Source organism: Tursiops truncatus, chromosome 14 (assembly GCF_011762595.2).
Source record: "Tursiops truncatus isolate mTurTru1 chromosome 14, mTurTru1.mat.Y, whole genome shotgun sequence".
In the NCBI taxonomy this organism is placed as follows: Eukaryota; Metazoa; Chordata; class Mammalia; order Artiodactyla; family Delphinidae; genus Tursiops; species Tursiops truncatus.
This window is the reverse complement of record NC_047047.1, coordinates 59,320,891-59,337,878: the sequence shown is the minus strand read 5'-3', so window position 1 is coordinate 59,337,878 and position 16,988 is coordinate 59,320,891. Positions and strand designations below refer to the sequence as shown.

At 35.4% G+C, this 16,988-nt stretch overlaps 1 protein-coding gene across 2 annotated transcripts in view; it reads right to left on the bottom strand.

The window, feature by feature from the left end:
• The window catches only part of PRKD3 (protein kinase D3), a 76,854-nt gene that overhangs the window by 11,741 nt on the left and 48,125 nt on the right, over nt 1-16,988 (bottom strand). For both annotated transcript variants that reach the window (XM_019942854.3, XM_019942855.3), the window contains 8 exons: nt 16,125-16,202; nt 13,262-13,445; nt 11,837-11,960; nt 9,549-9,626; nt 8,087-8,363; nt 5,175-5,227; nt 2,530-2,602; nt 1,373-1,479 (listed from right to left, as the gene is read on the bottom strand). In XM_019942854.3, the coding sequence (XP_019798413.1) occupies nt 1,373-1,479; nt 2,530-2,602; nt 5,175-5,227; nt 8,087-8,363; nt 9,549-9,626; nt 11,837-11,960; nt 13,262-13,445; nt 16,125-16,202 (974 nt within the window). The remainder of the gene's footprint in view (nt 1-1,372; nt 1,480-2,529; nt 2,603-5,174; nt 5,228-8,086; nt 8,364-9,548; nt 9,627-11,836; nt 11,961-13,261; nt 13,446-16,124; nt 16,203-16,988) is intronic.

The window sequence follows — 16,988 nt, the reverse complement described above, 5'->3', positions numbered from 1 at the left end:
TCAAAGTAACAAGGAGAACTTTTACGTGGAATCTAAAATACGACACAAATGAACGTATCTACGAAATAGAAACAGACTCACAGACATAGAGAACAGACTTGTGGTTGCCAAGGTGGAGGGCGGGTGGGGGAAGGATGGATTGGGAGCTTGGGATTAGCAGGTGCAAACTAATATATAAAGAACAAGGTCCTATTGTATAGCATAGGGAACTATATTCAATATCCTGTGATAATGGAAAAGAATATGAAGAATATATATATGCATAACTGAGTCACTTTGCTGTAGAGCAGAAATTAACACAACATTGTAAATCAACTATACTTCAATAAAAATTTTTTAAAATGACAAGGAAAAATCAATCCTTATGAATAAATCCTTAATATTTATTTTTTTGCATACTGATTGGATATTGAGAAAGAGTCCAAAATTAGATATGAAAAAAGATCTCTAACAGTATATTCAAACCCTAATGCAGAGTCTGAATGCTGTTAATATCCTATTTTAAAGGTAGCTTTATAGGAGGAGGCAGCCTTGAAGTGACCACAGGTAGCTTGTAGACCACAATCTTTTGATTATCACTCCTCTGAAAAAAAGTGAGGCAAATGTTACTAACAGTGACCAATAATGTAATAAATGTAAAATTAATTACATGTTTATAAGTTTCTTACCTTCTTCTCCAAAGAAGCACAAGTCAATAGGCTGTGTCTTCTTGAACTTCACCCACAAGCAAATGGGGCTCTCACAGCATTAACTATTATATCATCATGATTTCTTAAATACTATGCAAAAGCTACACAATGAATTAATAAATATTTGCATATTATAAATTAATTATATGATATTCAGAAAAATAAAGCTAAATTTTACTCTTCTAGATGACGTCCAAAAGAGATAAAAATGCTAAATAAAAATACACAGTAATTTATTTTATGGGATTTAAGTCATTGCCAATATATCTTTAAAAATATACCTTAATGGACTAAACTATTATAATGAAACGTGGTGGTAGAAGTATCAAAGTATTTTGAGCTCATGGAGTGATGAGTTAAGAATGAAATTTGAGTTTTTTTAGTTTAAGATTTTCCTTAGGAAAATGTGTTCTAAACAAACTACTACCATAATGGCAGTCCTTGTAACTCCTAGATTATTGTAACCTAATGTTGCCTTTAAAAAAAAAAAAACTTAGGGAGTTAATTCAGATGCTCACCAGCCTCTCACTGAGCCAAAAGGTCATAAAATGAGAACGAAGAAAAATGAGAACAAAGAAAACAAAAACCAAAATCTTATCAGCACACTAACTAGACTTGGATTTAAAAGCTCATAAATCAAAAATTAAAACCAATACAAAGCAACTTTTGGGGGATTTTTTTACCTGTAAAATAGCCACTTCATTACGGAGCTGACTCTCCTGTTTTGTGGGGAATCTCATCTTATCAATTACTTTAATAGCCACATCCCTTCCAGTCTTTCTGTGTTTTCCTTTTTTTAAAAAAAGTACAGAAAAGAAAGAAGACACAAATTGACATCCCACATACAATACAAAAGCTTTATCAGGAAGTTATCCACAAACTGCAATTGATATGTATGTATTTTTGTATTTCTTTTTTTCAGCTCATTTTGTTCTTTCTCCATCACTAACCTTTAATTTTAAGAAATAAATTATATTTTCCCTTATAGTAATTGCCCCTAATAAAGGCTGTTTCATTATTTGAAACAGCAGGAAATTTGAATGAACCTGTTTGCTGAAAAATAATCCACTTTATTAAAGAAATGATAGTTAAATATGTGACTTAGTCTTTAAAAATTCTGTCAAGATAGAAACATCGTACCAATTCATTAATTTTATTCTAGGTTTACTGGATCAGCACAGAGTGACTTAACTATACAGCCTTCAGGCAGAAAGGCCAACTAGTCTCAGCAAGGAATGAAAGGGTTTAACATTACTTTCCTTTTATACCTTGTTTCATAGCTTATAAAGTACTTTTATATATATTAGGTTTAATGAATATTAAAAATCCTGTGAACTATGCAGGTCAGGTTTTATTAGCTCCATTAAACTGATGAAGATACTGAGGCACAGTGAGGTTAAATGACTTTGCCAGTGGAAGTCACAGAGCTGGATAAGATTCCATGTCTTCAGACCTGATACCATTCATGCCAATAGTAGACAAACGGTGCCATTTGTGTGAGAAAACCAGTGGGGCATATACTTCAATAAACAAACTTTCATAGTCCAACATAAACTTCAAACCATTTATTTTTCCCAAACAACTTTATGTGTAATCTACAAGAAAAGATAAAGACTATTGTGAATTTTCTTATTCTGTTACTTTTTAAAGTTCTTAGTTTAAATTAAGGAATTAATACTCAGTTATAGTGAAAAGGGCTTAGCTAAATGTATGTAGGTTAACCTTTGAGAAAAACACCACTTGACGAAACTGTGACAAGATGTTAACAGCTGGTAGATGTTTTTAAATTTCATAATTTTTCTATGTTATCTACAATATGCAAACGGCTGTAGTTGCTTACCTCCATAGACGATACCAAATTGGCCTGAACCAAGCACCTCATCTGCAAAGATCTGGTAAACGGTACTGATGTCCTATTTAGGGAAAAAGTAAGCAGTGTTATTACCTCTATGAAATAATGTCAACATCTCAGACTCTCTTCATTCAAATATTTAAATACATTTTAGTTTTTATGATTGACAGAACTAATTTTCACAAAATATTTTATGAAATATAGGCTTTCTAAGTCCTAAAAAAGCCCAACTTTAATACAATGACTCAATGCACAACTATAATGTATTCTGTAAGAAGACCTTGGGAGAAAAATGCTTTGAATTAAAAAATATATTTATTGGGCTTCCCTGGTGGCGCAGTGGTTGAGAATCCGCCTGCCAATGCAGGGGACACGGGTTCAAGCCCTGGACCAGGAAGATCTCACATGCCGCAGAGCAGCTAAGCCCGTGAGCCACAACTACTGACCCTGCACTCTAGAGCCTGCAAGCCAAAACTACTGAGCCCACGAGCCACAACTACTGAAGCCCGTGTGCCTAGAGCCTGTGCTCTGCAACAAGAGAAGCCACCGCAACGAGAAGCCCGCGCACTGCAACGAACAGTCCCTGCTCGTCGCAACTAGAGAAAGCGGCACACAGCAACGAAGAACCAAAGCAGCCAAAATATATATATATATTTATTTATTTATTAAGTAGTGATCTATAAAAAGTAAATTAACATAAAAAATTAAGAACAAAGTTTTACCTACTTTACCATTAAAGAGATTTGCTATCTTTGATTTGAAAGAAAAACTCAAAGGTTCATATTATTGAGATCAGGCTAATTTTAAAGACTGATGAAAAGAGTATGTGTAGCTCAAATCCACTCCTCTATATCCTCACTTCCGCCCCTCCCTTCCATCTTCCTTTTTCTTCGCTAGTGGTTGTCGCTGTCAGAGAGCTCCTGGAAGGCGCTTGGCAACGCTCCCCACAGGTCTTCAGTCAAGGTCTGTCTTTTGTTTGGGTATGTGCTACAGTCTCCATGAAGCCAGGGACTACACCTGTCTCGTTCGGTGTTACATTCCCAGACAGTGTGGGTCTCACGGCAGTCACGTGACTGGATAAACCAAGTCTCCTAGGCCTCATTCCCTCATTGGTAAAGTGGATATAATAACATCTATCTCACTGGATTTTTAAGTGAATTAAATGAGAATATATACAAAGTGTCAAATCCAGTGCCTGGCATATAAAAATCAGTAATTCTGGGCTTCCCTGGTGGTGCAGTGGTTGAGAGTCCGCCTGCCAATGCTGGGGACACAGGTTCGTGCCCCGGTCCGGGAAGATCCCACAGGCCACGGAGCGGCTGGGCCCGTGAGCCATGGCCGCTGAGCCTGCGCGTCCGGAGCCTGTGCTCCGCAACGGGAGAGGCCACAATAGTGAGAGGCCCGCGTACCGCAAAAAAAGAAAAAAAGTAATTCCACAAATCCTAATTTCTGTTTAAATTAGGTAATCGTAAGTAAGCTGAATTCTCTGGGACTGGTCTTCTTATCTGTAAAACTGAAATGAGAAAATGTCTTTCTCTCCCCAATAATCTGGTACCTATTCTACCTACCCCTAGGACAAGAGAGACACGGATTAAATCTCACTGAAACCCTCTCTCTCTCATAGCACTACTGGATATCAGTCTTCACTGCAATCTTAGAAAATCCAACAACATTTACATGTTATAGAGCAATAACAGCTGGATGCCCCAGTTAAAGAATAAGAGATTTTATGAGAGAAATTTATATATAGCTAATGAACAATTTTCTGACTTCTTTTTCTAGGCTTTTTTCTTTCTAATCCAGGGGTTGGCATACTATGGCTTGTGGGCCAAATCCAGCCTGCTGCCTCTTTTTGTACAGCCCCTGAACTAAAAGCAGTTTTAATTTTTTTTTAACAGTTTTAATTTTTAAATGGTTAAAAAACATCAAAATAATAATGTCTTGTGAAACATGAAATTATATGAAATTCAAATATTTGTGACCACAAATAAAGTTTTACTGGAAAACAGCCATGCTTATTCCTTTAAGTATTGCCTACGGCTTTCTCATGACAACGGCCAAGTTGAGTTCATAACTGTATATGGTCTGCAAGGCCTAAAATATTTACTTCTATCCCTTTATAGAAAGTACGCTGATCCGTACTGTAATCCCCCACATGTACCTACATACACCAGCTGAAGTGAGTCTTGACTCTTCCTTAAAATCCTGCATTTCCTGCTTCTCTGTACTTGCATGAAATGTTCCCCCAACCATATCCTGTCAACACTTGTGTCAAAACTCTTTTCCATCCTCTTAGGCATATTTCAAGTTGTACTTCCTTTGAGAAGCTTTCCCGGCTCTGACCCAGAAAGAAGTAGCCTCTCCCTTCTCTTTGAACTAGTCTATCACTTTGTGATATTCTAATGTCACTTACAAAAAGTTAACTTTATTTTCATAATTTAAAAGGAAACTGCCTCAGTTTCCTTCATAAAGCAGAACTCCTCAGGGAAGTTATCACCCACACAGCCTAGCCTAGTGTCTTTAGGCAAACTGCGCAACACTCTGGGCTATAAACTTATTTTCCTAATAAGATTTTCACATTTTATTTTCCTTAATCACCCAATTTGCATATTTTAGCTGTAATGTTTACTCACCACATTCTCCTGGATCTGACAATTAGATACAGAGATACTGGTAGACAAATCTTCTGTAAAATATAAGAATGATGTATGGAAAAAAAAAACTGTTAGTCCATAACTTAGTAAAAATAGTTACTGACATGTGAATGCTCACAATATACTAAATTTTAAAAACTAGCTAACATACACTTAATATAATTACATTCATTAAAACAAAATTAAAAAAACAATTTATCCATATACAATACTAATCCATCAACAGGAAACTGGTTAAATAAAATATGATACGTCCATACAAAAGAATACTATCTAAACATTTAAGGATGTAGGGCTATAAGAACTGAGTCAGAAAGCTATTTATGACATTATTAAGTTAAAAAGGTAAGTTGCAGTGTAGTGGCATTTGAATCGAAAACAAACAAAATATGATTACTTCTGGTGAGTGAGAGAGGTGGGGTTGAGGAACAAAGATTTAATCTTTATACACTTTTAGACTGCTTGCATTTTAAAAAATGCATAAAAGGTATTACTGTCATAATAAAAAATAAAAACATATCTATATACTGACATTGAAATATATCTGATATAAAATAGTTGATGAAACCAAGTTGTAAAGATCACACATCTTTTACAACAAAAATGTGTAATACATTTTTGTGTGAAAATAAAATTATAACAACGTAGTATAGACTCCCCTCCCCACAAGCCATCCCCAAATCAAGACATATACACCAAACTATTAATAATGGTTTTCTGAGGGGGGAGATACATGATTGGGAATAGGGTGATGTGTCACATGTGTATACGGAGGAATTTCTCATATTACATATTTCTATAAAGTTTAAATGTCTGTATTACTTTGGTAAACAAAGGAAGAAACTGACAAGAAAAAGGAAAAAGGGAAATTTGGAAAGTAAGCAAGAGACTAGTTGTCAAAAATCTAGAATCTCAGTGACAACTCAAAGATATGAAATTTCCTTCATAATCCCAAATATAAAAATGTAAAACTTCATTAAGAAGGAAATATAAGCAACTATACATCAAAAATAAGTAAGATGACTGTGGAAAAACTCCATTTTAAAATATTAGGCCAATTTTAAAATATTTTTAAAAATCCAAAAATTAAATATTAATGAAACAGACATAAAAGGCACAGCATCAACTAAATTAATGAGCCTAAAACTCTGCTTTTCAGTAGTTCCAGTTTCCTGGTTTAAGTCAATATTTTATTTTCTTTCGAAGGCCTCCACTGTCTAACTTCACCCAGTTTTAATTTCTGTTGCTTCCCAGGAGAACTCTACTCTAGACACGTTACAAGGACAGCGGCAGCAGCAACACAGTAATAGTTTCACTAATGGGTCAGGAATGATGCGAAGTGCATCATATGCATTTATTATCATTTCCCTTTCAGATTAGAGAACAGAAGAGGCCAAGATCATGAAGCTAGTAAAGCAGCAGAACTGGGCTTTCATCCTCCAGAGTTCTCACTCTTAGCCCTTCTGCAACCTGTTTTTAGGGACTCTTAACCCTAGGGAAGAGGTCCATGGATGGGCTTGAGAAGGTCCCTAAATCCAGTTATATATAAAATTTGTGTGTTATGTGCCCGCATTATTTTCTGGGGGAAAAGGTCCATGGTTTTAATTAGAATATCAGACAGTTCTGTCTAAAATCCCCTCAAATTTAAGAAGCACTGTGGATATCCATTTATTCAACCTTTAGGAATCAACATTCAACACCAAACATTTTCATGGTCATTACCCTCATCCCTTTGATCACACCTGTCTCCTCAACACCAGTGACACCCCCTCCACCCCTCCCAGGTTAGCTCTGCCTATCCTAACTTACTTGAGATCCAAGGTCAAGGTTCAAATCAGGCTCCGCTATCATGAAGTCTCTGCTTACTCTTCCTATCCATATCTGAGTTCCTCGAGAAATGCACTACTCATTTTTGCACTCTACTGCTTTATGCTACCATCTAACACTTATATACGTTATGTCCTATTTCCCTTAGTAGCTTTTAAATTTTCTGTGTTTCTTTCGTATTCTAGCTCAGGGCGTAGCATAATGCCGAGAACAGGCATACCAAGTAGCATAGCTGAACTGAAATAAAGAACATTTAGAAACTGGTTGAGGGAACTCCCTGGAGGTCCAGTGGTTAAGACTCAGCACTTTCACTGCCGGAGCCTGGGTTCAATCCCTGGTCGGGGAACTAAGATCCCGCAAGCTGTGCAGCGCAGCCAAAAAAGAAGAAAAAAAGAAAATGGTTGATACCTCTTTCAATTTAAATATTATTTGTCTAATGAATGAATGATGTTTCCCCATAAACAAAATAATGCCAATGGAAGGGAAAGTGACATTTTACTATGGCTTTCTGATTAAGTGTTCACTTGAACCTTTATCAAATTTAGGTTTTACTTTATAAATTTTGTTAGTGCAAAGGACATGTGTTTCAATATTTTTTTAATGTTTCTGAATGTTTTAATTCAGTTAAAAGAAATACAGCATTTCTGACTTCACAGATTTCCTGGGTATGTGAACTGTAACACTTTATAGCCTGAAAATCCCACCATGAAGCAAAATACTAATACTAGTAGTTTACTCAACACCTTATGGTTCTCTTTCATTTAATGCTGACAACCCTATAAAGTAGGTACTATTACAGAGAACGAAAGTACTTGCTAAGATCACATAACAGGTTGGCAGAACCAGAATTTAAATGTAGTGACACTGACTCTGGAACCTAGCTCTGGGGATTGTATACATGTACTATAACCAACATAATTTTATAAAGGAATTAACTAATGGTATTGGTTACTAAAAATGAAGCTTAAAATGAGCATTAAAAATAAATACAGAAACACAACTACACCCACAAAATGCTTAAGAACCAAAGGGGGAAAAAAGCCATCAACAAGCTTATTGCTTACTGTGATCTTTCCCTTGCCCTGGAGAAGTACAAACACTTGCTTGAGGGGTAACAGGCATGAGAGCTTGCCGAATTGCTTTTTCCCAGCTCTGTGCTACGTCAAGTCCCACTCCAGTGGCAGCAAGAACAGGATTGTGAGAGCTGTCCCCACTGTTCTCGCCAACAAAGTATACCATAGTATCAGTGATGATTTCAAAACAGTGTGGGTTGCTGCCTTGTGAAATGTTCGTGAAATCTTGTGGGGAAGATATGCGAAGAATCTCTGAAAGTGGAATTTCCTGAAGCAAAAATTAAGCATTATAAAATATGAATACATCTTTTTTAATTTTCAAATACACTAAACATCAAAGATATGTGTTTCTAGTGAATACCATTAAGACAAACACAAGTACGTGACACATGGGACATACAGTCAAGTCTTAATGATGGTATCTGCTTTGAATGATCTGCATGTCCATCAATGCCAGAGGCAGAGCATGGGGTGTAATAATCAAGCTAGTGATTCAGGCCTGTAGCAGATCATTAGAATGAAAGGAAGGAAAGGATTTAGGAGGGCAATTGCCACTACACTTGTCATTTCCCAGTTTTCATTGAATCAACTCAACAGCTACTACTCTACTGGCTATCTGCAAGATACAGCCCCAAAGGAGTACGAAACAGAAATAACAGCAGCAAAAGAAGAATGTTAGTGTTAAGTTATTCAAGCACTCCATTCTGGTTCTGTCCATAACTGTAACAATCATTTATGTTTAGTCCCCTTCCTAAAGCAAAAAACTTATTTTAAAAAACCCAACCAGTTCAAAGCAATTCACTAGTTTCTATACTTTTTCTTACTGATACAACTGCTACACTGACAGTTTTGTTGGGTGTCAGTCTGTGACATGGCAAAATGTGAAGCAAGTCAAGCAAAGAGGACTATACAAAGGAAAAGAAGAGCCAAAGGAAGCATCTAAGAACTGGGGTCTAAGGTAAAATGGAAGATGGGAGAAATGCTGAATACCACATTTGCCTCTTCTGGACCAGCAATGATCATGGGACTTTCTTAACAGTCTAATCTAAATCATAGTATAGTCATCCCTCAGTGTGCAAGGGGGATTGGTGCCAGGACTCCCCGTGGATACCAAAATCCACAGATGCTCAAGTCCATTGTATAAAATGGTTAGGCATCCACAGATATGGAGGACCATTTGGTACCCAGAAGATAAGCAGCAGCAACCTGACAGGACAAAAACAAACACGCAACAAAAACCACCTTTGGTAGCAGGGCTGTTATGGGGGGTGAAATGGAGGGGTAGGGGACAGTTGCTTCAACAAGGAACTTAACAGTGACTTCTATAAACTACATTAGGAACAGTTGTAATAGGTATAAGCCAATATAACAATTAATAAATATTATTTGGATATATTTGGAAAACATACAGTATTTTAATGTACATATTTTTTTAAAGATGTGAAATCTTTACCTTATAATACTTTGATCCCGATTCGTTTTGAAACAATGTTAGACATTTGCTGTCCAGTCTCCAATAATGCCTCTTTCTCTATAAAGAGCATAAAACTGTGAGGTTCAAAAGTAATGATTCCTCCAAAGTGCCTGAACTTTCCTTTCCCTTTCATTTCTATCCATAAGCTTGTACTTTTGAATAGGTTTAAAATTCGTGCGGTTCAAAATTCGGAGAATTAAAAAGATATATAGTGAAAACTATACTTGCATCATCACTCCTATCTCACTCCCACCCTTACTCCAGGCAAGCAATGTTATTAAGTTTTGGGGATTCCTTTGCAAGAATCTTATGCGTGCATACACAGATACATATGTATTGCACACACACAGATATATAATTTACCTATACGCTAAATTTCTAAAGGTTGGCTTACTCGGTCAAAAGATACATGCACATGTCATTTTACTTGACAGTGTTAAATTATCTGGCACAAGATTTGATCGAATTTACAGTCTCATCAGCAAACATGCCTAACTTGCTCAAACCTTCACTAATGCAGCATGTTACTAGACCTTTTGATCTTTTGCTACAGTGCTAAATAAAAATTGGTATTTTGGTAAAATTTTAAATTGTATTTTTAATTAAAAACGAGATCAAGATCTTACATTTAAAAGTCATTTGTATTTCCTTGTCTGTGAATGTTCATATTCATTGCCCATTTTTCTACTGTATTCTGGTCTTTTTTTCCACTTGTTTAGAATATGAGTTGAAAATACTTTTTCCAGTTTGTCATTTGTCTTTGCTTTTGTTCTTTGCCATGCAGAATTTTTTTTTTTACGTATGTCTTTAAATCATTTTTTAAAATTAATACTTTACTTTTTTGGAGCAGTTTAAGGTTCACAGCAAATTAAGGGGAAGATACAGAGATTTCCGATATACTCCCTTGTCCCAACGCATGTGTAACCCTCCTCATCATGAACACCCCTCATCAGAGTGGCACATTTGTTACAACTGATAAACCTACACTGACACATCATAATCACAAAAGTCCAGTTTATATTATGGTTCACTCTTGGTATTGTGCATTCTATGGGTTTGGACAAATGCATAATGACATGTATCTATCATCATGGTATCATATAGAGTATTCTCACTGCCCTAAAAATTCTGTGTTATGCCTATTCATACTTACAAGTCTCCACCCCTAACTGTGATCTTTTTACTGCCTCCATAGTTTTGCCTTTTCTAGAATGAATATCATATGGTTGGAATCATACAGTATGTAATCTTTTTACATTGGCTTCTTTCACTTAGTAATATACATTAAAGATTCCTCCATGTCTTTTCATGGCTTGATAGCTCATTCATTGCTTTTTAGTGCTGAATAATATTCCATTGTCTGGATGTACCACAGTTTATTTATCCACTTACCTACTGAAGGACATTTATTACTTCCAGGTTTTTGGCAATTATTAATAAAGCTACTATAAATATCCATATGCAGGTTTCTGTATGAACATAAGTTTTTATCTCCTTTGGGTAAACAGCAAAGAGTACAACATATGGATCACATGGTAAAAGCATTTTAAGTTTTGTAAGAAACTGCCAAACTGTCTTCAAAAGTCGGCAATATCATTTTTGTGTTCCTACTAGCAGTCAAAGAAAGTTCCCGTTGCTCTAATCTTGCCAGAATTTAGTGTTCTCAGTGTTTAGGTTTTTGGCTATTCTAACAGGTGTGTAGTATGTCACTGTTTTAATTTGCATTTAATTTGCCTGATGACATATGATGTGGAGCATCTTTTCATATTCTTGTTTGCCATCTAAGTATCTTCTTTGGTGAGGTACGTGTTAAGGTCTTCAGAACACTTTTTAATCAGGTTATTTGTTTTCTTACTGTTGAATTTTAAGAGTTTTTTGTATATTTTGGAGAACAGTCTTTTATCAGATGTCTCTTTTGCAAATATTTTCTCCAAGTCTGTGGCTTGTCTTCTCAATCTTTTAACATTGTCTTTTGCCAAGCAGAAGTTTTTTATTTTAATGAATCCAGTGTTATCAATTATTTCTTTCATAGATTGTGCATTTGGTGTTATACCACCAGACCCGCTTTGAATCTCTACTGCTCTACCAGTTTATAAAAATAGTACATTAAATATTCCACTTTTGAAATACTCTTTACAAATGTAATGATAGTTCCAGTACTATGATGTCTTAATATATATCTCATTTTCATTTTGATTTTAAAAATGCACAAAATAAAGCACATAACAAAGTTTCACTACCATAATAAAATGCCTGTGATTACTGACCAGTGTGTCCCTGCTGGTGTAATGGACCATCCACCCTTCCTTCACCATCGTGCTGCTCTTCCTCTTTGTGTGCTTGATGGATTGTACGACCCTCATTAGCGGAATATTATTGCTTGTTGATGGACTAAAAAATATTTTAAATTTATGACAAATATTTACAACTTCAACTTAAAAAATCATAAATACTGTAAGCTCATCAAGCCCTTTTAAAGATAATTAAGCTAAAATTCTTCAAAATATCTTAGGAAGATAAACAATGGCTTAAGAAGAAGAAAATAAATTAATCCTGTTATGATGATACATAGTTAATTTATAAAAGACTAAGGTAATACTGTAAGTCATCATTATTTGTCATCACATTTTTTTGGAGGGTCACAAAACATAAGAAAACAATGAGGGACTTCTCTGATGGCACAGTGGTTAAGAATCCGCCTGCCAATGCAGGGGACACGGGTTCAATCCCTGGTCTGGGAAGATCCCACATGCCGCGGAGCACCTAAGCCCATGCGCTACAATTACTGAGCCTGCGCTCTAGAGCCTGCAAGCCACAACTACTGAGCCCATGCACCACAACTACTGAAGCCCGCACACCTAGAGCCCATGCTCTGCAACAAGAGAAGCCACCGCAGTGAGAAGCCTGCATACTGCAATGAAGAGTAGCCCCAGCTCACCGCAACTAGAGGAAGCCTGCACACAGCAATGAAGACCCAACACAGCCAAAAATAAATAAATTTATTAAAAAAAGAAAAGAAAACAATGAATAGAGCAGAAAGAATCCTCCCCATTTGGAAAATCTGGAGCCTGGGAGAGGGTCTCATTTGGGATTGCTGCTAGAAATCTTCCTACCCTAGGCAGCATGATAAATTTTATCACAAAGTAGTATATCCTATAGGCTGTATCTATAAAAAACTGAATTTCTATAAACATAGGAAGATATTTAAGTCTTATAATCTGGTAGCATTTTTACAAAGTGCTAATAGATTAACTGTAATATGAAAACTGTCCCCAAATTCATCACCATCATCTTTGTGCAACATTCTCAGATATAGATTCTTACTGGTGTTTCCAACATCAGGTAATCTGCCTGTGTGAAGAAATTGGTTGCTTCAACTGATGGTTCAATTTTGGCACTTTGTGGTGGATGCTCTACAGCTAGATATCATATCTAGACTATATTTAAATAAAGCATTTTCCTCTTTAAGAAAACAGGATTCTCATACCTTCCCATCTTGAGTGGATAGCAAGAGTAATATAATTTATTTCAGAAAAATACTGTGGTACATGTAAAAGTATTAGGCACAATTTAACCGATTTTAAATTACATTTTAGGTCCCACTTAAAGAGATGTGGCTTGTTCTTTCTTAACAGAGCTCCTGGACTGACCCTGCATTTGGAAGTAGCTTGCAATCCTTACACACACGTTACCTGATTGTTTTAACAGCTTCTTCATCTCTTTCCACATCAAGATCAGATGGATCCAGGAAGAACATTTTATCTTCTGGGGGAGATGGTTCCTCTGTGTCATCCAAGCCCCGACTACCATCACTGTTCATGTCACTACTGTCAATATCCATTGGTATATCTGTATCTGTTCCCAGAGTAGAAGGTTCTGGCAAAGTTTTAAATGAATTCAGAATTTTATATTAATGGAATATCAATACACCTAAACAGAGACAGTGTATTAAATGTGAAAAAAAGTTTTAAAATTCTTAAATGAAAATACAGAAAAATATTTTTATGATTCAGGATAAAGAAACATTTCTTAGGACAATATAAAATGTACAAACCATAAGGCAGAAAATTAATTTGATTGCATTATAATTTTAAATTCTGACATGCCGAAAGATACTAGAAGCAAAGTAAAAGATTAGCTAACACTATTACACATCTAGTCAACTGATTTTCTGCAAGGGTCTAAGACAATACAATGAAGAAAGAACAAATAGTCTGTTCAATATATGGTGCTAGGACAACTGGACATCTACATGCAAAAAAAATGAAACTGGAATTCTTCCTTAAACTAATTACAAAAATTAACTTAAAGTGGATCACAGACCTAAATGTAAGAGCTTAATCTATAAAACTCTTAGAAGAAAACACAGGAGTAATCTTTGTGACCTTGAGTTAGGCAAAGCCTTCTTAGATATACTACCAAAAACCTAAGTGACAAAAGAAAAAAATAAATAAATTGGACTTCATCAAAATTAAAAACTTCTCTGCTGCAAATGATACCTCAAGAAAGTGAAAAGACAGCACACAGTGTGGGAGAAAGCATTTTCAAATCATATATCAAATAAGGGACTTGTATCCAGAATACTTAAAGAACTCTTACAACTCAATAATAAAAAGATAAGTAACCTAGTTAAATGAGCAAAGGACGAGAATAGATATTTCTCCAAAGCAGATGTAAAAATGACCAATAAGTATATTAAAAGATATGCAATATCTGGGGAATGCAAATCAAAACAACGAGACATCACTCCATACTCACTAGGATGGCAATAATCAAAATGACAGACAATAACAAGTGGTGCAGGATACATAGAAATTAGAATCCTCATACACTGCTGGTGATAATGTAAAATGGTACAGCTGCTTTGGAAAACAGTTTGGCAGTCTTCAAAATGTTATACACAGGGTTACCATATGACTCTACAATTCCACTACTGGCTATCTACCCAAGTGAAAGGAAAACATACGTACTCATCAGTACTCAAGTGTTCATAGAAGCATTGTTCATAATAGCTCCAAAGGAGATACAACTCAAAGGACCATCGACTGACTGGTGAATGGATAAATAAAATGTAGTCTATTCATGCAGAGGAATATTATTCATCAATAAAAAAAGAATGAAGTATTGATACATGTTACATGGATGAACCTTGAAAACATTATGCTAAATGAAAGAAACCAGTCACAAAAGACTACACATTGTTTGATTCTATTTATATGAAATGTCTAGAATAGACAAACCCATAGAGATAAAAGCTGATTTAGTGGTTGCCAGGGCTAATGGGGAAGAGTGGATGGGAAGTGACTACTAATAGGTATGGAGTTATTTTCAGGATGATGAAAATGTTCTAAAATTAGATTGTAGTGATGGCTGCATAACTGTGAATAAACTAAATGTGTGAACTGTAAGGTATACAAATCATATCTCAATAAAGCTGACAAAGAATTAGTAGAATATATAGCATATGAACAGGTAACTTATAGGGTAAAAACCCATAATTAACCAGTAAACATCTGAAAGATGCTCAAACTCATTAATATAAAGAAAAACGCACATTAAAATAAATAAAATAGTATTTCATATCCATTTGTCAAAAGGTAGAGAAGTACAAAAATACATGAACTAGATAAATCTAGAAAAGACTTTAATCATTGAAAAACTGCATCAATTCCAAGCAACTGAAATGAGAAAACCAATCATGTTCTGTCAATGGTGTTAAATAGCAACCACAGAAAACATGCCGTAAGAGAAAATGTTAAATTCTTAAGGAGTTTAATTTCCACTCCTTATGCTTTTCTTCTACAGAACTACTTACATTCAATTTTTACTAGTCATGTAAATGTTACGGAAAAATTATGCTGAAAGTTTAGAGTCATTACTCCTTCCTTCCAAAAACGGTAATCACTTTGCATGATATAATATTGAAAAGAGAAAACAAACAAACGAAACAAAAAAAAAATGGTAAAAAGCAAAAATGTTTCGCTAATGATTATTTGATGGAGAAAGAGAAAGTGAGACAGTACATTAAGTTCTAAAAGACTATGGACTAAGAAACCAGACCATATGGGTTCAAATCCCAACTCTACCACTTATTGGTTATATTTTGGGGCAAGTTATTTAATTTAATGTTTTTGTGTCTAAGTTTACTCATCTGTAAGTCCTTATCTCAAAAGGTTGTTCTTAGGTTTAAATGTCAATATATGTAAAGAGTTTAGAACAGTGCCTGGCATACAGTAAGCAATCAATAAATACTAGAAATATGAAATAGTTCTAAGAACAGCAGGGTTATAAAATAAGTATTAAAGATAAAAGAGGATATGCAGCACCACTGGCCACACTAGACTACAGGGTGGTAGGTGGTTAAAGGTAAGACAGAAAGGTATAATTAAAAGTATACTGTTACTGATCTCCGTATTTTGCTTGATTATTAAATCAGAAAAAAGTCGAAGTTAAAAAACAAAGTAAGCAAAATAAAATATGCAAATATAACCTTATACAAAGATAATACACAAAAGAATTGTGATCTTTTCTGGAAATTAAGAAAAGGACTTTTACCTCCATTGAAAGTAACCTCTCCAAGGCAGTCTCTCGGTACTTTTGATGCACATCGTTTATGGCAGTTGAATTTACAATCTAAAATAAAATATTCACCTTATTAATTTATATAAAAATGTCAGGCAGTATCAAAATATGGTTAAAGACTTTCTTTACTCACACACAGAGTATTATTAATAATGATGATGAGATAATAAAGATTTCCTCTACTAAGAACTCAGGCTTTGGATTAAAGGTCTGGTTTCAAATTCCAACACTACCTCTTAAACAGTTGTTAAATCCCTCAGGGCTCAGTTTCTATATCTGTAAAATGAAGTTTATACTACTTGTATAACACTTTGCCAAAATGTTGCTGCAGCTCCATGTTTCCTTCCCTTACCTCACATTCTTCTTTCCACATACCCCTTAAGAGTTTCTCAGGCTGATTAAATTCCTTTCCAACATATGTCAGGCACTTACTTTCAATTCCTAATTATTAGGACCTGGTGCACATGCAGAAAAGGGATTGCAATTCTACAACCATTTATTAGGAATTAGTAAGGGCTTTCCCATACAACCCTGTAAGGAAGGCCTGAGCTTCTCATGCACAAGGTCTCTCACCTGCATTACAAAATGGCTCTGTTCAGCCTGCAAGAACCTCAGAGCTGATTGCATTGCAGATCAGTGTCAGATCCCAACTGTACCATACTACTGTGTAACTCAGTGGTCCCCAACTGTGGCCATCAGACCAGCAGTAGCAGCATCATTTGAGAACTTGTTAGAAACGCATGTTCTTGGGCCCTACCCCTAACATCTGTAACTCTGGGAGTGGGGCTGAGAAATGTGTGCTTTAATGACTTCTTTAGTTAATGCTAAAATTGAGAC